The 22,821-nt window shown below is 39.8% G+C and overlaps 1 protein-coding gene and 1 long non-coding RNA gene across 2 annotated transcripts; one reads left to right on the forward strand and one right to left on the reverse strand.

The window, feature by feature from the left end:
• Positions 1 to 1,916: 1,916 nt before the first annotated feature.
• LOC131995660 (uncharacterized) lies at positions 1,917 to 11,397 on the reverse strand. The gene is made up of 4 exons (XR_009397532.1): positions 10,993 to 11,397; positions 10,743 to 10,934; positions 2,310 to 2,374; positions 1,917 to 2,232 (listed from the first exon to the last, which is right to left on the reverse strand). It is a non-coding gene; the product is annotated as an uncharacterized LOC131995660 (long non-coding RNA).
• Positions 11,398 to 13,673: 2,276 nt separating this feature from the next.
• LOC106092070 (dnaJ homolog subfamily A member 2) lies at positions 13,674 to 16,539 on the forward strand. The gene is made up of 3 exons (XM_013258828.2): positions 13,674 to 13,834; positions 14,271 to 14,726; positions 15,474 to 16,539. Exons 1-3 carry the CDS (start codon positions 13,766 to 13,768, stop codon positions 16,155 to 16,157), a joined length of 1,209 nt encoding a protein of 402 aa, XP_013114282.1. The 5' UTR covers positions 13,674 to 13,765; the 3' UTR covers positions 16,158 to 16,539.
• Positions 16,540 to 22,821: the final 6,282 nt, after the last annotated feature.

Raw genomic sequence — 22,821 nt, forward strand, 5'->3', positions numbered from 1 at the left:
CACGTGCAGTAGGCCTGATTATAAGGGCGAGAGGGGGCCTACTGGACCTAAATGCTAGGTGCTTCAAGAATCACACTGATGGAATTTGCACTATATGTAATTTGGATGCACCAGAAAACACCCTACATTTTATTGGGTGTTGTCCCATTTATAATGAATTTAGAACGATGTATTTTGGCAAAAGCTCACTAACAGAAATTGATGTATTACAAATATTAAACGGCACGAACTATTCTTTATTATATAACTTTTTAGAAACCTGTATTAAATATAGAAATATGTTACTGAATGAATTTAATTAGATATACACTCCACCAGCACAAAGTGTTGTATCGGAATGAATAATAGATGTATGTAAATATTAAGATTCAGAAATAACGGTTACAGCATTCACGCTAAACCAAATATAGATTAAAGTAGTATATACCGCATAAACATAATGTATAGACTATACTAAATAAAATCTATTAAAATAATAAAATAAAATAAATATAAAAAACATTTGAAGAAGATAAAATTTATTGCTAAAACCACTTTAACATTTCAATTTATGGCAATTGCAACTCAAGGTATTTTGTGGGTATTTTTCTAATGACACTACCTCAAAATTGTACCACGGATAAGTGCGATATACCAAGATATATTCATTTACAGGTAGTGGCAGTTGTTCAACAACAAAATATTGAGTGCACTATCTGTCAAAATAAGTGATTAGTGCAACTCTGATTTCGCGCCATTTTTCGTTGTTTGTGTGTTATTGTTCATAACTATAATCACACTCAACCAAAGCTCGTTGACAGATAGTGCACTTATTGTTTATGGTACACTACCTGGCCTCTTTGTTTATGGCTGACGGCAAAAAGCAAACGGCTGAAAGCAAACAAGTTACTAATCAACAGGCAGTAATAAATCCTAGTCGGCACCCAAGACAAATAACAAGACAACTGATTGTTTAAATGATTGATGACAAATGTTTGTGTAAAGTTTATTCGCTAACAAAATAAAGGTATAAATGTATAAAAATTTAACAAGTTATAAAGGTTAACCTTACATGTTAAGTTAAGTTGCCCAAGCAAAAAGGAAAGATTGAAGGCCTGAAAGGCTTTTATACTATCACAAATGACGCTAAATTTACAAATACATTTGTTGCAGGCCATCCTTAGGCGAATAATCAGTCGCGAGGCCACGATAGCTGTAAGGGGGTGGGGGGTGCTATGGTAATTAACATGTTAGAATTGTTATGGCCAAAGCACGCCACCACCGATGTATAAACTAGGACGGCGATCCAAATAGGGAGATATTCCTAGATGGATGAGCACATTGTGTTTTCTTTTAAAATTAAATATATATTTTCTTATGTGCTCTCCGGCGTGCTTCTGGTTGATGTTGTGAGGTGGTGGTGGCGTGCGAGTGAATATGGAAATGCATGAAGTTGGCTGCAAGTGTCACCAGATTGTCAGAGGAGCTTAGAGTTAATGGATGACGTGGGGTAAGTCGCACTGGTGTAGAGCGACGAATTGTCCGACAAATCTGTTGTCCGTTAATTTGATGGTTGAATGGCCAGGGTTGATACTGAAGAAACATTCACCATAACAAAATACCGGCCCTGACATTGAAGAAAGAGTGACAGAGAAAGGTTGTGTATTTTTTGGAGAAAAGAAAATGCGGCCAAAAGAAAGTTACAAGGAAAATGGTTGATCGTGGAAAATTGGCATTTGGCGGGAGGAAAATGGGCCTATATAAGCTGGTGGGGCCAAAAAGAAGCCATTTAGCAAAGAGAAGTCGTGGGAAGAAGTAAAGTGATCGTTTTGCCCGGTTAATTAAAATACCTTTGTTTGTGTGGTCCAGTTGAATAAAAAGGCAGTTAAATCAAATTAATTTTATTTTTTTTTGTGTATTGTGTGATAAGATTTGAATGTGAGTGAACTGTAGTTGCTAAAAATGTGTAGTAGATTTGAGATTTTGTCATTTCTTTTGCTGTATAGAAAGTGATTCCTGTGATTTGGAGAATAGCACTGGCCATCCTAGCTATAAAGGGGGCCAGTGCGATATTTTATTGCGGAAAATCAATAAACCATCAGGCCATCGGACTGGGAACGGTGTTAATGGTTGAGACATCTACCTTGTAGTGCACGGTGAAGCCGAAATTGTATGGAAGCCTGTGCCGCCGGTGATTCCTTTTGTGATGTCTGGCCAGGAGCTGTGTAAGACGCCTACCACACGCGGACAGTCCTAAAATAAAAGAAAGAGAACAACAAAAATCAAATCACTAATCAGATTTAAACGGGAATCAAGGTAAAAAGTATTACCAATTTGTGTGTGTCCGTGTGTCCTCAACTGTGTCCAACTAGTTGTCTGGCAACCGTCCAGAAGGCTAGTGAAAAGAGAAAAACATAGATTAAGTAATTAAATAACAGGAAATTTTATGAAAGAAAGCTTATAAATGAATAATATAGGTTAGGCATTTAGATATAGGAAGTAACATAGAATAAAAGAAAAAAACTATATTGTGAGGAGAATAATACCTGTTCCAATCAGAAAAAAAGGCTTAAGGGAGCCAATGAGCCCCCAAACTTTGTTCTAAATTGTGTTTTGGTCTGCTATAAATGAATGGCAGAGATCTGTTAAGAGAGCTCTTTTAGTAGATAGGAAAAGTAGCATATTCGCGCCAATTAAAGCGTCTTAGGACAAGGGATAGAGGTGAATTGAGTGGTCTCCCCTAGATTAAGGAGCCAAAACTTCTTTCGATCATTCTTTAATTTGTACGGTATTGTTCTTTGTGTTTTGTTTGCCGTTTTAAAAGTGTAATATTAATATAAGAATTTTTTTCAAATTTTTTCTATACCCTTAAAAAACTCAATAAATTTTATTATGTCTTAAGTGTTTAACAGAAAAGAATATGTGTTGGTAATTGTTATACTTGCGGGGGTGAAGCGATGAAGTAAGTGCGTGTGCTAATGTGTGTGGTGTTTGGGGTCCAAGAAGAAAATGGGTAAGAGGACGCCTTGGACCATGGTTGGGAGGGCAAGTGTAGGACCGTAACAACAAGATCCCTGTGAAAAATGTTTTTCCTCTCGGGTTTAGTCGGAAGTTAGTAAGTGAAATAGTGTCCCCTCATATTTTCAATGTTTGTGTGCAGGGTTTGATTTGGCGGGTTGAGGCCCCTAGCCCTGATTGTCTCCCTACAGCTAACCGGTAACCATTTCAAACGCCGACCAAGCGCACACATAACAGAGATGGCGCCCAAATGAAAAGTAAGATGAAAGTACCTGATGCGCGTTTTAAAATGGCGATGTAAATAACGCCTTTGAACGCGGGGATGTTAGGTTAGTTAAATCTGTGCAATAAGACCGACGCACATAGCCATAGAATACTAGAGTTTTAGAAATAGATCAAAGAAACATTTAATTTTTTTTTTAACGAACTGTGATATTTTATTGCATCCAAGTTGGTGAAAAACAATTTATGCAGTGCAATATTAGATCTAGTAGGTTAAAAAAGAAATATTTTCTCCAGTTACAACGGACATGTGCAATAACTCGTTAGTTCCCAGTAGGATGACGAATGTTTTGTTAATGTCCAAGTTTTGCTTTACAATTTTTGATTTGTGTTTTACAAAGGCACAATGAATGACACAATATAGCTTCAATTTTGGGAAAAGTGCAATAGCCGTTTCAATCGACGTGTCGGTTTGAAAGTCAGTGTATTGTTAGTACCGTCAGCCATGAGCGTTTCATTAAGATGAAGATTTTAGGAAATGTCATGGGCATAGAAGTAAGTGTTAATTTTGCAAGTGTACAGCTATTAAGATTGTCTAGGAAAACATTTTTTACACCTCCAATGGAGGGCACTGTTATTTTTGTCCTTTATTAAGGAGAAACCACATAAAACGCACGCAGTGCTTCTGAGAAAGCAACGCCCCCACAAATTTATGTTCAGATTTGAAATTTTACGTTTGTAGCATTTGTATACTAAGTACTTTATGTGTTTAGAATTAGCAATTGACGTCTGTAATATTTATTGTCATATTGTTGGATATTGTTAAAACTAAGTGTCATTATTTTATTAAATAATTATTTTATTAATAAAAAAAAAAAAAAAAAAAAAAATAATAATAATAATAATTTAGTTTACGGCCAGCGGTTAGAACGATTTTTTTGTGTATCGCTGTGCAACTGAGGCATGAGTTACAATACTCGCTCAAAGAAAAGAACACTAACAGAGTCATTTGATTTGAATAGATCATTGTATTTCCCCAAAAATAGTAAGCAAAGACGTGTAGGCGTAGAGGACGAAATGGCTGAACCAAACGCGAACGTGGATGGGTTTCAAGTAAGAGATCTCTCTAGTTCTATAATGAATAGAGTTCAAAATAATGTAAATGTGCCTGCCAATGGCGGTCATCCGTCAAGTACTGAGGCAAGCGAGACATTGGCACAAGAGTCGAACGGTCAGGTTCAGGGAAGGGCTGCGACCGTCCAAAGGTCCTTAGAGCGACAAGTCAAGGATATGGTTAATGAAGAAATGGCAGAAGTAAGGAGGATGATAGCGTCTTTGGCCAAAGGTGTGAATGACCTAACCGGAATGGTCCGCTCACAATCAGCCATACCGCCAAGGGAAAATACGCCTATGCCCATATCCAGTGCTTCGAGTTCGACTAATGTAGAGAGACAGATCCATAATTATGAGAACAACATGTCTTCAGTACTTCAGGGAAATATTCACCCAGTCGTACAATACCCCACTACGACCCCATCGACCAATCGGAATGATGCTCCGACAGTGTATACTAATAACGAGCCTCTCCGCATACGCGTAGATAAGTTGGGTTTGAACTTCAGCGGGGACCCCCGCGAAATAAGAGTCAATGATTTTATTTATAGACTTGAATTGATGCGAGCTCAGTACGGTATCCCTTGGGCCGAAGTTTTAAGGGACTTTTCATTCTTAGTATCTGGCCAAGCCAGGGAATGGTACTGGTTACACCGCCAAAATAGTATCGATACCGATTGGGATGGTCTAAAACACGCACTGATAAGCCAGTATCAAACTCCACAATCGAAATTCGACATTTTGCGGGAGTTGTTGGAACGAAAACAAAGGCATACTGAATCTGTCAACAATTATTTCCATGAGATGGGAATATTACGCTCTAGATTGATGCAACCTATCCGTGAGCATGAAATGATTAAAATATTAAAAGGCAACATAAGGGAAGATATAAAACGTCATGTTTACCAGATGACTATATCTTCGGTTGAACAGTTGCGGATTGAATGTATAGAGGCGGAGCGTCATTTCCCCAGACGTGAAAATCGGCCACTACCAGTCCCACAACGACCCGCTAGGCATGTGAGTGAGATATGCGAACAAGAAGTAGAATGTCCAGAAGGGCAGGATCTTGAAAGTCTGGAAGAGAATGTTTCAGCACTTCGAGTGCAAAACCAGGCTAGATCTCAAATTATATGCTGGAATTGCCGGGAACCTGGACACATGTTCATGGATTGTCAGGCAGAATTCCGGAAATTATTCTGTTACAGGTGTGGTAAACCAGACACCGTGACGCCTAAATGCCCGATATGTTTACAGGGAAACCAGAAAAGGGGCGGAGAGAAGAGAGGGGAACCTCGTCCGTCCGACAATTTAATACCCCACAACAAGTAGAAGATAAGGTAGTTAAGATTTTACGTAATGATAAGAATAGATCAGCGAAGAATAAGGATAAGAGTATTTCTGTAGATTTTACCACACCCCAAAGGCATTATATTCCACTAGATATAAGGAAACAAAACTATGAAAAAGTAAGAGAAAGGATTTTTAACTCTGAAATTCACACGGTACCCAACAAAATTATCAAACTTAGGCAGAAAGCAAAACAATGGCGCCTACAAAGGAGATTATTGATAGATGCGATCTCGAAAGTAGTAAAGATCAGAAATGACCCCAGAGTTTTTGCGAACGTAACAATTCAAGGAGAGATCATTCAAGGTCTGCTTGACACCGGAGCTTCAGTAAGCTTGTTTGGACAAGGTTGTAGGGAGTTCATTGAAGAAATGGGAATTCCAATTATACCCATGTCCAGCAGTGTTAGCACAGCGGGTGGAAAGTTATATCGAGTGTTAGGAAAGATAAAGACTGCCTTAGAATATAAAGGGGAGTCCAAAGACATGACGTTATACCTATGTCCCGATTTGGAGCAACGCTTATATCTAGGCATAGACTTTTGGCGACTGTTTCAACTAGCCCCGGACGTATTAGGCGTGTCGGAAATAAATATTGAAAAGGTCACGAAGGATATGGCAGATACCAATGCCGAACATCGATTGAACCCACACGAGCTGTCACCTGAGCAAGCTAAACGTCTAAACGAGGTTGTCGGGAAGTTCAAAACCTTCGAAGAACATGGTCTAGGGTGTACCACCTTGGAAAAGCATTCTATAAAACTAATTGATGGGGCAGAGCCCGTGAAAGACCGTCATTATCCCATGTCACCTGCAATTCAGACAATAACTTATCAAGAAGTGGATAATATGCTGGCATTAAACGTCATAGAGGAGAGTGAAAGCCCGTGGAGTAACCGAACAACGGTGGTAAGAAAACCGGGTAAAAACCGATTCTGTGTGGACGCTCGGAAACTCAATAAACTCACGGTGAAAGACGCTTATCCACTGCAGAATATAGACGGCATTTTAAGCCGTATAGATGAAACGTTCTATATTAGCAGTGTGGATCTTAAATACGCGTTCTGGCAGATCGAGTTAGACGAACAGAGCAAGTCATATACCGCCTTTACTGTCCCAGGTCGCCCATTGTATCAATTTCGTGTGATGCCTTTTGGCTTGTGCAATGCCGCCCAGAGATTATGCCGTCTGATGGACAAAGTCATTCCCCAACGACTTAAGGAGAATGTCTTGGTGTACTTGGACGATCTGTTGATCATATCAAGTGATTTTGATGAGCATCTGCGTTTGCTAAACGAAGTAGCCGAATGCCTAAAGAAAGCCAACCTGACTATAGGATTAAAAAAATCCCAGTTTTGCTTCCGTCAGTTGAAATATTTGGGTTTTATTGTGGGCGAAGGGATTTTAAGAACCGACCCTGAAAAGATTGATGCCATTAAGAAGATCAAGGTGCCCAAAAATGCAAGAGAGGTCAGAAGTTTTCTCGGAACTGCAGGGTGGTACCGCAGGTTTATTAAAGACTTCGCCACTATCTCAGCCCCACTCACCGACACACTAAAAAAGTCCACCAAGTTTATCATCGATGACAGCGCGATAAAAGCTTTTGAGAGACTTAAAAAGGCATTAACCTCCGCACCAGTGTTACGTCACGCCGATTTCTCTAAGAGATTTTATATCCAATGTGATGCATCGGAATACGGGATAGGTGCTGTGTTATTCCAGCTAAGCGGTGATGGGGAGGAACACCCCATAGCATTCTACTCTCAGAAGCTCAATAAATGCCAGAAAAACTATAGCGTCACTGAAAAGGAGTGTCTCGCAGCTGTGATGGCCATCCGCAAATTCCGACCATATGTGGAGCTCATGGAGTTCACCGTTATCACCGATCATGCGAGTTTGCAATGGCTGATGAACCTGAAGGATCTCAGCGGTCGTTTAGCTCGTTGGTCACTGCAACTCCAGGGGTATAGCTTCAACATTGAGCATCGAAAGGGGAAGGAAAATGTGGTAGCGGATATGCTCTCACGACTACCCACAGCTGACGAGATCGAAATGGACCAAGTCTTGGACTTCCAGACCACTGAGTTTGACAGTGACACATATAAAGAGCTTCGAGAGGTTGTGAAAAGCAACCAAGAGAAATTGCCTGATCTCAAGATTATCGATAACATGATATTTAAGAAGGCCCATGCAACGTATGATCCTGATATACAAGAATTCCAATGGAAATTGTGGATCCCTGAGACGTTAACGCATGCACTAATCGAACAAGCGCATGACAACACTACAGCTGCCCATGGAGGCATATCGAAGACGTTGCATCGGTTGAAGGAGAAATACTACTGCCGCAAATGGCGTCACAAGTGCGACAATACGTCACCAGTTGCACGGTATGCAAGGAGACCAAACCCACAAATGAATACACACAGCCTACGCTCGGTGACGAGGTGGTAACCCAACGCCCTTTTCAAAAAATTTATATAGATTTCTTGGGTAAATATCCACGCTCGAAAAGTGGCAATGCTTTTATTTTCATTGTGGTAGACCATTTCAGCAAGTTCACGTTCTTGAAAGCGATGCGGGAAGCAACAGCTTCCAATGTGGTGAAATTCTTGGTACAGGATATATTCCGAAAGTTTGGCGTACCCGAAACGTTGCATAGTGACAACGGGGCCCAGTTCATATCGAAAACGTTTAAAGACATGATAGAGACATATGGTATTAACCACCTACAAACTGCACCCTATGCCCCACAGTCCAATGCATCCGAACGTGTTAACCAATCGGTGTTGGCAGCAATCCGAGCCTATCTTGAAAATGATCACAGAGACTGGGATCTATACCTGACGGACATCGAGTGTGCCCTCAGAACAGCAGTTCATAGTGCGACAGGGGTAACCCCATTTTTCGCCCTATTCGGGTACAATATGTACACACATGGATCTGATTAGAAACTGGCCCGAAAATTGCACTCTATGTCAGATCACGAGATCATCCAATTGAACAGAAGTGACAGAATGGACCTAATTCGCAATAGAATTAAACAAAACATGCACCAGGCTTATGAACGGAGCGCCAAAAGATACAATGCGAGGGCTCGTATAGTAACGTTTTCTCCTGGACAGGAGGTATACAAAAGAAACCATGTATTAAGCGACTTCGGAAAAAACTTCAACGCTAAATTCGCCCGCAAATTCATAAAATGTCGTATTTTGAAGCCCATAGGTAATAATATGTATTCCCTTGAGGATCTAAACGGAAATCCAATAGGTATATGTCATGTTAAGGATCTTAAGAGATAGAACTAATTCGAGATGATCGCCTGTTAAGTCACTGGAAACAGATAAAGTCCAAACTAAGTATTATACAGTGAGTTTTTCTGATGAAATTCCTTAGCAATTTCTTGACTGAACGCAGGTAGTCATGTTCGAACTATGCTAATAATTTGTTTTAACTTGTGTTTTAACCTTTCAACCCGTTCCATTTCATACGACTTAAATCATCACCAGCATGTGATAAATAGTCTTAACATAGCTTCCATATATGTGGATCTTACTCTCAATTTCAGTAAGATGTTGTTGCATTATAAACGCTGTTTCGTTGTGCTACTGTGCTCATACATGTAGTTCACACAAGGATAACCCTGATCCGGCATTCGCCTAACACACTTACCTGTTGGGTTGTTTCTTTTATATACATTGCCCAATAATATCATCCCTAAACCAGTCATTTCATTTAGAGCAATTAGAAAAACCAATCCGCTAAGATTAAAGGTTCATCCAATATCAATCCGTCCGTCTGTCAAAAGCACAATACTTTTCCAAAAATTTGAATTCAATTGAATTCAAAATTTGAATTTGAATTCAGTCAGTAAAATATGTTTCAGCATGAAGAACAAGCAAATATACCAAATTACGACGTAAATTAGCATAACTATCAGATCTGATAGTTGGGACCAAATTCGCCTATGAACGACTCATTTTTATGATGCCTGTCATGGACACTTAGTTCAAATTATCTGTTAGCTAATAAAGCTCCTACTTAAATAAACATTTTCATTGGATAGTAAGTTTTAACCGTGGGTAATATGCCACTAGGGTTGAGGATTACGATTCATGTTGTTTTAAGGAGAATAATTTTTTTTTGTCCTATCGTAATTCTTAAAACCAAACATTGGTGTCACCACAATCCCATATCAAACTATCGCTCTACTTCCAACAATATGCCAGTAAACATCTTAACTGCATTGTATTTCATGCCACCAAAAAAAAAATTGCTAATTGCGTACCGTAGACCTCAAAGTGAGCTGCATGAGTAAACACACTTTTCTAAGACAATATGGTATACGTGGTATACTCCACACATTGTATTTTTGTAGGTGTTAAACTTTACATACCACTTGTTATGAACCACTTTTTTTTTACAACTATAACATTTTGGGTCATTTCTGGATTTTCCAACGACCTTACATCTGCCACGACAAGACAAAAAAACAACCACCACTATGTCACTGCTTCATAGAGACTTTTCATAGCAAAAGGCTTACAACATTTGAGTAAAGGCCGACGATCGTCTCAACGCCAAGTTGCCTGTTATTTTTATGAGGTCAATGTATAGGCATAGAATCCGAGTTTCTTTGCGGCACCAATAAACACATTTTGCATGTCTGATATTCATAAAAGCCTACCACCAGTATTCACAAAACAAAAAGAAGCTTTATAGTTGGTTTATTTGATATTTCTATAAAGGAAATCTGTCAACTGAGCCTACTGTAACGCTACATCAAGTTTTGTAAATAGGGACAACAACTATTTCATCCTCAAATTGCGCTCATATAAACAGTATATGTCGATTAGCATATCAATGATTTATTTTCACTATCATATTCGCCCAAGAGCAACAAATGCATAAACACAAGGTAGTGGCCAACGTCTGTCTGTTGACCATGGTTATCATGATCGAGAAACAACTCATTCGTTGCCCTTTGGTAAAGTGGTATTTAAACAAAATAGAAACTATCGTCTACGAACACAAACTAGACAACCACAACGATTATGGTACCTGAGAAATGGAAGACGAGATGATGCTTGCATAAAGTGGCTGAGTCGAGGGACACGTACGTGGTCAGGTAGAGATATGACACAGCAATCTTCATGAGCCGGTGGTCTGTCGCACATCCATCTTGACAAGGAGTTCCGGGCGATGGTTACATTTCGCGGCGTCAAGAACAGCAACACGCCGACAACATTGGGTCTGTGGATTGTAAGGGAAATCAGTTTTTTTCATTTATATGTAATACGCATATACTCACCTGGAAATGGTTACCAACCATTCGTTGTCTAGAGCCCGGCATGAGACATCTCGGGTGTGGGTGTTCCCCACGTTGGTAATCCTACCTGTCCTGGCACATCGATTTCGTCTGCGGAGCCTCGCCGATCCCCGATGTTTTGTTGCAGGCCATCCTTAGGCGAATAATCAGTCGCGAGGCCACGATAGCTGTAAGGGGGTGGGGGGTGCTATGGTAATTAACATGTTAGAATTGTTATGGCCAAAGCACGCCACCACCGATGTATAAACTAGGACGGCGATCCAAATAGGGAGATATTCCTAGATGGATGAGCACATTGTGTTTTCTTTTAAAATTAAATATATATTTTCTTATGTGCTCTCCGGCGTGCTTCTGGTTGATGTTGTGAGGTGGTGGTGGCGTGCGAGTGAATATGGAAATGCATGAAGTTGGCTGCAAGTGTCACCAGATTGTCAGAGGAGCTTAGAGTTAATGGATGACGTGGGGTAAGTCGCACTGGTGTAGAGCGACGAATTGTCCGACAAATCTGTTGTCCGTTAATTTGATGGTTGAATGGCCAGGGTTGATACTGAAGAAACATTCACCATAACAAAATACCGGCCCTGACATTGAAGAAAGAGTGACAGAGAAAGGTTGTGTATTTTTTGGAGAAAAGAAAATGCGGCCAAAAGAAAGTTACAAGGAAAATGGTTGATCGTGGAAAATTGGCATTTGGCGGGAGGAAAATGGGCCTATATAAGCTGGTGGGGCCAAAAAGAAGCCATTTAGCAAAGAGAAGTCGTGGGAAGAAGTAAAGTGATCGTTTTGCCCGGTTAATTAAAATACCTTTGTTTGTGTGGTCCAGTTGAATAAAAAGGCAGTTAAATCAAATTAATTTTATTTTTTTTTGTGTATTGTGTGATAAGATTTGAATGTGAGTGAACTGTAGTTGCTAAAAATGTGTAGTAGATTTGAGATTTTGTCATTTCTTTTGCTGTATAGAAAGTGATTCCTGTGATTTGGAGAATAGCACTGGCCATCCTAGCTATAAAGGGGGCCAGTGCGATATTTTATTGCGGAAAATCAATAAACCATCAGGCCATCGGACTGGGAACGGTGTTAATGGTTGAGACATCTACCTTGTAGTGCACGGTGAAGCCGAAATTGTATGGAAGCCTGTGCCGCCGGTGATTCCTTTTGTGATGTCTGGCCAGGAGCTGTGTAAGACGCCTACCACACGCGGACAGTCCTAAAATAAAAGAAAGAGAACAACAAAAATCAAATCACTAATCAGATTTAAACGGGAATCAAGGTAAAAAGTATTACCAATTTGTGTGTGTCCGTGTGTCCTCAACTGTGTCCAACTAGTTGTCTGGCAACCGTCCAGAAGGCTAGTGAAAAGAGAAAAACATAGATTAAGTAATTAAATAACAGGAAATTTTATGAAAGAAAGCTTATAAATGAATAATATAGGTTAGGCATTTAGATATAGGAAGTAACATAGAATAAAAGAAAAAAACTATATTGTGAGGAGAATAATACCTGTTCCAATCAGAAAAAAAGGCTTAAGGGAGCCAATGAGCCCCCAAACTTTGTTCTAAATTGTGTTTTGGTCTGCTATAAATGAATGGCAGAGATCTGTTAAGAGAGCTCTTTTAGTAGATAGGAAAAGTAGCATATTCGCGCCAATTAAAGCGTCTTAGGACAAGGGATAGAGGTGAATTGAGTGGTCTCCCCTAGATTAAGGAGCCAAAACTTCTTTCGATCATTCTTTAATTTGTACGGTATTGTTCTTTGTGTTTTGTTTGCCGTTTTAAAAGTGTAATATTAATATAAGAATTTTTTTCAAATTTTTTCTATACCCTTAAAAAACTCAATAAATTTTATTATGTCTTAAGTGTTTAACAGAAAAGAATATGTGTTGGTAATTGTTATACTTGCGGGGGTGAAGCGATGAAGTAAGTGCGTGTGCTAATGTGTGTGGTGTTTGGGGTCCAAGAAGAAAATGGGTAAGAGGACGCCTTGGACCATGGTTGGGAGGGCAAGTGTAGGACCGTAACAACAAGATCCCTGTGAAAAATGTTTTTCCTCTCGGGTTTAGTCGGAAGTTAGTAAGTGAAATAGTGTCCCCTCATATTTTCAATGTTTGTGTGCAGGGTTTGATTTGGCGGGTTGAGGCCCCTAGCCCTGATTGTCTCCCTACAGCTAACCGGTAACCATTTCAAACGCCGACCAAGCGCACACATAACACATTATCAATTTTACTGTTTATGATCAGACTGCAATAATAAATAGTGTTCAATGGATGCAATTCATACCACATCCAACCCCTTTTGCGTTGCCCAATTTAGGGGTGTCCATCTTCGCCAGCCACTTTAGAGTGACCATCATCAACACTACCTGGTTCTCCCTGCATATTATAGTTAAGAACCAGAACACATAAACAAAGAAAGAGGGCAAGAGGTAGTAACATACTCAAAATCAGAGATGCACTAATCATTGATTTTGACAGATAGTGTACTCAATATTTTGTTGTTTATGCTCTTTTTTGAACGAAGTCCGTTTCTGGCCTCCAGGCTAAAAGTACAATAGATAACTCGCAGTTTAATTTTCTGCCGACTGAAGCTAAAAACAGTTGATCATTTTCGTACTTTTTGAATGTTTACAATTTTGTGTCACCCTGTGTTTTAGAAAATTTTGTGTAATCGAATGTTAGCGACGCCGCTAACTTCACAGATATTTTTTAAGATTTTTTTAAAGGAAGTTTAAGTGAAATTTAGAAGGAATATCGGAGACAATGGAACATTTGGATTTGTATGAAATCATTGGCGTTTCCAAAGATGCAACAGATGCTGAAATAAAAAAGGTGAAAAAGGCTAAGACCGTGTTATTTTCTATGTGCAATGTGTTATTTTCTGTGTGCCAAGCTAAAGACTAGGATTATTATGTCAGGGTGCATTAGTAAATTCAAAGGGGAAGCTGGCTATTGCAAAATAAGAATAAAAACAACAGGATTAAACTGAAATTGCACTTGTGTGAATGGAGTTAATATGATTATTTTAATTTATATGGAATTGGAATTTTTATTATTATCCCTTTAATATAGTGAGAGAAGAGGGTAAAATGATCCAAAGAGAAGATTTGTTTGCTCTGCAAATGTCAAAACAGTAGAACAACCCTGTTTTGGAAACATAAATCGTTTACCGTTCTTATTATTTAAAAGGAATTATTTAAGCAATATTGTACTTTAAGATTACATGTAGTCAAAATAACTTGTTGTTTGATGTTTGTTGTATTTGCAGAATTATCGAAAATTGGCCAAAGAATTTCATCCTGACAAAAATCCAGATGCTGGTGATAAGTTTAAGGAAATCTCATTTGCCTACGAAGTACTGTCTGATCCGGAAAAACGCAAAATATATGATCGTTATGGCATAAAAGGTCTGCAGGAGGGTGCCGATGGTTTTAGCGAAGGCAATGAATTCTTTTCACAATGGTTTCCGTTTACCTCTATGGGCGGCGGCCATGGTCGTGATGCAAGAGGGAAAGGCGCCCAGATAGTTATAAAGCTTGAAGTGACCCTAGAAGAGATATATAATGGAAATGTTTCAAAAACTGTCGAATATAAACGTACATCATTCTGTTCTCAGTGTGGTGGTGATGGCGGCCCAAAAGAAGCCCAAGAAAAGTGTAGCCACTGCAATGGCATGGGCAGAAAAGCAAGTTATGCGTTTATGGGACTAACGGCTGTTGAAACGGTGAGTTGTAAATACGTATGCATAATTAACGGATACCATCCAACTCCAATAGCATCTAAGAAGTTAACCTCCTTTGGTAAACAAGGGTAAATAAATTGCAAATTTTGCCCATGAACATACCACTAAGGAAAAGGGGCAAGCTTCTAACATATCAAGGAGCGTAGTCCGATTCAAGTTTAAGCTCAATGATAAGGGGCCTCCTTTTTATAGCCGAGTCCGAATGACGTGCCGCAGTGCGACACATCTTTGGAAAGTACCTCACAAATGTTGCCAGCATTAGGAGGGGAAAACTACCGCTGAAAATTTTTTCTGATGGTCTCGGCAGGATTCGAACCCAGGCGTTCTGCGTCATAGGCGGACATGCTAACCTCTGCGCTACAGTGGCAAACAAGGTTAGTTTTAGCAAAAAAACGTTATGGCATGTGCAGCTGTCTCAACGCTTGTTCAACTGGCCAGCCAATCCTACTCGGTTAACTACCAGATTGCTTTGGACACAACCTGTAACCCAGCTAGCAAGAGGTTGGGTGTGAACTGACAAGAAGAAACACATGGAGAATCGTACAAAGGAAACAGAAGCTGTCGCAGTTTAGCTAATTATTTTTGAAGAATTTTTTTCCCAACTCAGAAAATTCCGCTTAACCTTTTTGGTGGTTTGTTTGTAAGGTTTTGGGTTTTGGAGTATTCGGAGATCTATAGTAGTATCTTACCAACCGGTTTCAAAAGAGTTTCTAATCCATTTATTTTCAGATCTGTTCGGCTTGTCATGGACACGGTAATATAATACCAGAGGATCTGCGTTGTACTTCGTGTCAAGGCAAAGGTTTGGTAGAGGAAAATGTCAAACGTGAAATTGTCATTGAAAGAGGTGCACCTAACATGTTGAAGATACCATTCTTCTCTGAGGGCAATCAAGGGCTACAAGGTTTCCGCGGAGACATGGTAGTAGTGTTGATCCAGGCCGAACATCCCACATTCGAACGTCGCAACAATGACCTATTAATGCGTAATATTAACATTAACATAACCCAAGCGCTGTGTGGCTTCGTACATTGTTTCAAACATTTGGATGGACGCAACATTTGCATTTCCACAAATCCCGGTGAGGTGATACGTCACGGTGAATTTAAAGTGGTGCCCGTTGAAGGCATGCCCTTGCGTAATAATCCTTTCGATCGTGGCGATCTGATTGTGCAATTTTCCATACAATTTCCCGAAAATCATTTTGCCACACCCGAACAGTTGGCCCAACTGGAAACACTGTTGCCACCACGAGAACCATTCGTAATGCCACCAGAAGCCGAAGAAGTGCAATTAGTGGAATTTCAGCCCAGAGATGAGCACGATACGCGTGGCGCTCATGGTGGTATGGATGATGATGAGGAATACGAGGGCGGTCCACATTTCGAAAGGGTGCAATGCCAAACCGCCTAAGCCCTTGTATATGTACAGAGAGGAAAATGGAGAGAGAGAGAGAGCGGAGGCAGACGGATTATGTATTTCTATATACATACATTTACCTATATATGTATATTTCATCAATATTTATTTACATATACGTATTGTTAATTTGATTCACGTCACCACACACACACACACCCACAAACACTTACTACAAGGAAGGCCACAAGAGGGGCAAAACCACCCAATCACTCAAAATGGACTAAAAACCCTAAAACTTAACCCGTATTTATAGAACGCTTCAAAAGCTTAAAGCATAGTTATATCCTCAGAGATCTGGTCTCATTTACTTTCGTTATATTTTTGTGTTATTTTTATTTTTCTAATCACTGAAAATTTAAAAACCATGCTACTACTCCTCGTTTGTTCTATTGTGTTTATTTCTTTACTTCTAACATCTCATACTTTGTATCTTTAGTAAAACGAAAATTTATGTAATATTTTAATTTAAAAAAACAAAAAGAAAACTTACCCAAGAATGATAACAACAAAACTAAAATATTCATAAAAATTAAAAAAAAACTTGTTTTACCATTTCTACATAAGGCACCAACAACAAAGGTACTATCCCATGGCAGCCGGTTTGAACCATATATGGCACAGATGTCGAAAAGCCTAGCATATGTTACTGTCCCACTTATGGCTGTAAAACCTTAAATAGAGATATCGGTCTGTAAGGCAGCTATATCCAAATCTGGACCGATTTGGGTCAAGCTGCAGAAAAACATCGAGAGCCTAGCACAACTCACTGTCCCAAATTTCGGCGAAATCGGACAATAAATGCGCCTTTTATGACCCCAAAACCTTATATCGAGAGATCGATCTATATGCCAGCTATATCCATATATGGACCGATCTAGACCAAATTGCAGAAATATGCCGAGGGGCTTAACTTAAGTCACTGTCCCAAATTTCGACGACATCGGACAATAAATGCGCCTTTTATGGACCCAAAACCTTAATTCGAGAGATCGGCCTGCATGGCAGCTATATCCAAATTTGGACCGATCTGTGCCATATTACAAACCAATGTCGAGGGGCTTAACTTAAGTCACTGTCCCAAATTTCGACGACATCGGACAATAAATGCGCCTTTTATGGGCCCAAAGCCTTAAATCGAGAGTTCGGTCTATATGGCAGCGTTATCCAAATCTAGACCGATCTGAACCAAATTGAAGGAAGATGTTGAAGGGCCTAACACAACTCACTGTCCCAAATTTTGGCAAAATCGGACAATAAATGCGCCATTTATGGACGCAAGACCTTAAATCGAGAGATCGGTCAGCTATATCCAAATCTGGACCGATCTGCACCAAATTGAAGGAGGATGTCGAGGAGTCTAACGCAACTTACTGTCCCAAGTTTCAGCAAAATCGTAAAATAAATATGGCTTTTATGGGTCTAAGACCCTAAATCGGCGGATCGCTCTATATGGCAGCTACATCCAAATCTGGACCGATCTGCACCAAATTGAAGGAGGATGTCGAGGAGTCTAAGGCAACTCACTGTCCCAAGTTTCAGCAAAATCGGATAATAAATATGGCTTTTATGGGCCTAAGACCCTAAATCGGCGGATCGCTCTATATGGCAGCTACATCCAAATCTGGACCGATCTTGGCTAAAATGAAGAAGGATGTCGAAGGGCCTAACACAACTCACTGTCCTAATTTTCAGCAAAATCGGATAATAAATGTGGCTTTTATGGGCCTGGGAGCCTAAATCGACGGATCGCTCTATATGGGGGCTATATCAAGATATAGTCCGATATAGCCCATTTTCGAACTTAACCTGCTTATGGACAAAAAAAGAATCTATGCGAAAGTTCAACTCAATATCTCTATTTTTTAAGACTGTAGCGTGATTTCAACAGACAGAGGTACGGGCATGGCTAGATCGTCTTAGATTTTTACTCTGATCAAGAATATATATATACTTTATAGGGTCGGAAATGGATATTTCGATGGGTTGCAAACGGAATGACAAAATGAATATACTCCCATCCTTCGGTAGTGGGTATAAAAAAGCGCTGTAGAACACAGACAAAATTTACGGCAGTACAATGTAAGACAGAATGAAGAAGTCATGATCCCAGATCGGTTTATATGGCAACTATATCAGGTTATGTACCGATTTGCACCATACTGAGCACAGTTTTTGGAAGTAATAACAAAACACCTCATGCAAAACTTCAGTCAAATCGGATGAGAATTGCGCCCTCTAGAGGCTCAAGAAATCAAGACCCAAGATCGGTTTATATGGCAGCTATATCAAAACATGTACCGATTTGGCCCATTTACAATCCCAACCGACCTACATTAATGAAAAGTATTTGTGCAAAATTTCAAGCGTCTAGTTTTACTTCTTCGAAAGTGCCTAGCTTTACTCCTCTAGCGAGCTTTCGACAGACGGACGGACATGGCTAGATCGACTTCAAATGTCATGACGATCAAGAATATTTACACGTTATGGGGTCTTAGATGAATATTCGAGGTGTTACAAACGGAATGACGAATTTGGTATACCCCCTATCTATGGTGGAGGGTGGTGGTGGAAATCGAACCACAAATTAAGATTTCGCAGCCCTAACAAGTTGTCCAACTTTAGGAACCTCCAGGAGGCGTCCGGACCACTTGGGCCTTAAAATTTTACATACGATCCCATCAGCTCTAATCATTAAAAATTTCAAAGAGATACCTCTCCCCGATTCTATCCCACTGTGCGTAGCTAAGGATGGATGAGAGAAGGATGTAGTGTTTATTGACATTTTTCTTAAATCTCTGAATGTCATAGTGGGTGGAAAAAACATTAGCCGGAAGTCGATTCCACATACGAACGAAGAATTCTCTCTATAATGCATTGTCCGGTCCGCTGGCCAATCAATCACAAAAAGTTGTGAATTCCTGGAATGCCTAGTGTCTCTGACAAACATCCTTACATCAGGTATAAAAAGACGAACACACACCATGAAAGTACCGATAGAAAGAAATTTCCTTGAAATTTTATTTCGATAGAAAACTAGCCAAACCGGGCCCTCTCCGCTGCGCCTTCTTTAACTCTCTAATATCTTTTAAGGGTGGGGACACTTCGCCATGAATGTGAATATCGAGTTCGTTACAATGGCACGAACTCGATATTCACATTCAGGGTCCACCTATATGTCAGCCTACGACGCTGAATTGTCGTGATTGGTCTATATATTTATTTGGCGGGTTCTGGACGGCCCCCGAGGCACCAGACTATAACAATAGAAAGCATGTTTTGTTTTTGGTGACGGTAGGTTCGGGTTAACCAAGATTATCGACGACAGTCCTCTGGCTTTCACTGCCAAATCGTCTGCCCTTTCATTCCCCCTTACTCTGTTATGGCACTCAAACGATCTCCTTCTCACACTCCTTGGTCATGGTAAGAATGCAAAAAATTTCGAACGAATCGCATCACCAATCTCCGAGATCTGGTGTTTTAAAAAATTAGGGTAATGAGAAGTGCTTCTTAGGGGAGCGATGGCAGCTCAGACATTTCGACTCAATTATGGATATCAAATTCGTGCAACACTCCCCAAACCCTTTAATTTGGGCCTCATATTGCCATGGTCGGTAAATATGAATTGTTTGGAGAGTGTTTTGGGGCTGGGGCAGCCAGCCGTACTTTGCCTAGAAAATAGATATCAAATTCGTTACCCTCAAATATCGCTGATTTGAGCTCCAATTTGCGATAGTCGGAATGAAGTTCAGTTTAGGGAGTGACGCCCTAAAGCACCTCCTAAACTGAACTTCATATCCCCCCAAACACTTGGCTACAAAATTGGATATCGAATTCGTTTTCTACTCTCAAATACCTTTCATTTGAGTCCCATATTGTCATAATGGGTCAATTAACGTATTTCATGTATTTTTAGGTGGAAAAGCGCCATCTGGACTTGAACGCAAATTTTAATGTCATATTCGTTATTTACTTCCTAATACCTTTCATTTGAGTCTCATATAGCCATGGTCGGCTTATATGCCCATTTGTGGGTTGGACCTTATTTTTTATGCCATATTTGTTATCTAATGCCGAATACTTTTCATTTTCAATCTGTGAAAATTTGAAGAAAATCGGTTCAGTCGTTTTTGATTCTACGGAACAAACAAAAAAACCGAGTCACATATAGTCATGATGGGTCATATGCCCATTTAAGGCATTTTTGGGAGGTAGGGTGACCGCCTATACTTCGAACTGATTTTGTATGCTAGATTCGTAATCTACTCCCGAATACCTTTCATTTGAGGCATATATTGACATGAACGTCCAATATGTCTGTTTGGGGTAATTTCGGGGTTGGGGCCGCGCGATGGGTACTTAGACCTAAATTTTAATACCATATTCGTATTCTATTTGTCAATACCTTTCATTTGATATCCATATTGTCCCGATCGGTCTACTTTTGTTTTTGGGTGGTGTTTTTCGATAACGGGGGAGCGCCCGCCAAATAAACAAATTATAAATTCTATTTCTCCTTCTTGACCATATTCGCAATCTACTCCCGAACACCATTCATTTGAGTCCCATATTGTCATGATCGTCCAAAAAACCTATTTTAGGTGGTTTTGCGGTTGAGGCGGCCCCCCAGTTACATGGACCCAATTTTTAATATGAAATTCGTAGTCTAATCCTGAATACCTTTCATTTGAGTCCCATATTATGCCGATCGGTCCACTTTTATTTTTGGGTAGTTTTTTTGGGTTAAGGGGGAGGGTCCGCCCCCCTTCCGATATCAAAAAATTATATAGCCTATGTTTCCTTCCAGACCAACCTACACAATCTGTGAAAAGTTCAAGGTAATCGGTTCAGCCGTTTTGAGTCAATTCAATTTTATATACAAGATTTCCTTGAAATTTTAATTCTATAGAAAATTTCCTTAAAATTTTAATTCTATAGAAATTTTATTTCTATAGAAAATTGCTTTGGAACAATTTTTCTAAATTATATTTCTAAAGAGAATTTCTTTGAATCCTTTTTTTATTTTCCGGGAATTTCTAAAAAATGTAATTTCTTTGGAAAATTTCTTATAAAACTTCCCAGAAATTTTGATTCCTGCAAGAAAAAAAATCCTTTTTATTTTGAACATATGAATAGAAAACTCATGGTCATTTGATAATTAAAAATTTTGAATTATAAAATCTCACCATAAACTCAACATGTTCTATACAACATCAAACCTACTTCAACCACTCGCAACGTGTGTCGGTTTGTGTGTGTGTGTGTGTGTTTATAAAAGGAATGAGAGTTGTTTATTACGATGCCTAACTAACCTTGACCTGATTCTAAGAAATTACACAAGCAAACTACGTAGAAGAATATCGGACAGTTGTGTATGTGTGTGTGTGTGTGTGTGTGCGTGTGTGTATCTGAGGCTGAGGTTGTGTTCGGGGAGTAAATTGTACTATTGCTGCTAGTAGTCTTTGGGGACCGGTTTTATTCTGAGGTTGTTGCGCACACAAAGCATTGCCAGAGAATCAGACAAAAATAAACAACGAGCTTCTCCAAATGGCCTAACTATGTCTGTACGTAGTACATACAGGTATCTCGCGAGCAAATCAATTGCTACGCATGCGCTATTTTTAATTTCAAATTGTGTTTATGTGCTTAAGTAGCTGAACAAAAAAAACACTTTAATAAATGGATTGGAGTAGGGTTGCCAACATAGAGAGTATTTGAGGAAAGAAAGGGGTAAAAGGAAATGGATTTAAATTGTAGTTGTTGTAGCCACATTCTTGTAGCGGTAACAATACTCGTCAAGATCCTTAAGTTATAAAGCTCCTTCAGGTCCATATGACCGATCGCCGTGGAAACGTTATGGCCATTGGTTACTGAAAGGCGCCAATACCGCGCCTTGTCATATCGAGTACAAAAGGCACTTAGTATTGAAGCAAGAGACGTTGTCCCCTGGCCTGTCGCAAATAGAATGAAGACTCTTATTCCAGTTAAGAGTATAACGCCTAAATCAGACGACAAATGTTGGTTTAATATGACATGCAGAGATGCTCTCAGATCGAAAGAGGAGGCATTCAGGAACTGGCGCTTGTATAAAAATGCAAATACTGAACTGCTGCGCAAGCAGGCAAGATCTTCGTGTGCCAAAGTGCTACGAACTAAGGTTCTTCTACACGAGGAAGTAAGAGCTTTTGGTCGTTTGAGAAAAGGGTAAAGGGTAGTTCTTCATCTATCCCAACTCTTGTTGAGGATGATCAAACGTTTACTGACCCGATTGATAAGGCTACCCTGTTGGCTGATATATTTGCAAGGAACTCTTCCCTGCCGGATAGCAATCAACCACTCCCCTTAATCGAAAATGTATCTGGCATCTTGCCCCAGATATTTTTATGAGCCCGTGGAGTTAAAAGAGGTCTTGAGAATCTAGACGTAAATAAATTCCCGGACCCGGATGGCATATCATCACTTGTCTTGCGCAAGTGTTCTTCGAGGCTTGCTCGATCTCTACGCCACCTTGTCATCCTTGCCTACCGTGCGGGAATCTTCAAGGCGCGTTGGAAGGTAGCGAATGTTTAGCCAATAGCCAAGAATTGGATTTGAGGTGTCGAAAGAAACATTCAAGTGCTTAGGCTTCCTTAAACGGTGTAAGAATTACTTCACTCCT

This window comes from Stomoxys calcitrans, chromosome 3, assembly GCF_963082655.1.
Source record: "Stomoxys calcitrans chromosome 3, idStoCalc2.1, whole genome shotgun sequence".
Classification (NCBI taxonomy): Eukaryota; Metazoa; Arthropoda; class Insecta; order Diptera; family Muscidae; genus Stomoxys; species Stomoxys calcitrans.

Coding starts and splice junctions, on each gene's coding strand:
- LOC106092070 (XM_013258828.2), top strand. CDS start 13,766: ATGGAACATTTGGATTTGTATGAAATCATTGGCGTTTCCAAAGATGCA. Junction 13,835..14,270: donor CAGATGCTGAAATAAAAAAG/GTGAAAAAGGCT, acceptor TTGTATTTGCAG/AATTATCGAAAATTGGCCAA. Junction 14,727..15,473: donor GACTAACGGCTGTTGAAACG/GTGAGTTGTAAA, acceptor ATTTATTTTCAG/ATCTGTTCGGCTTGTCATGG.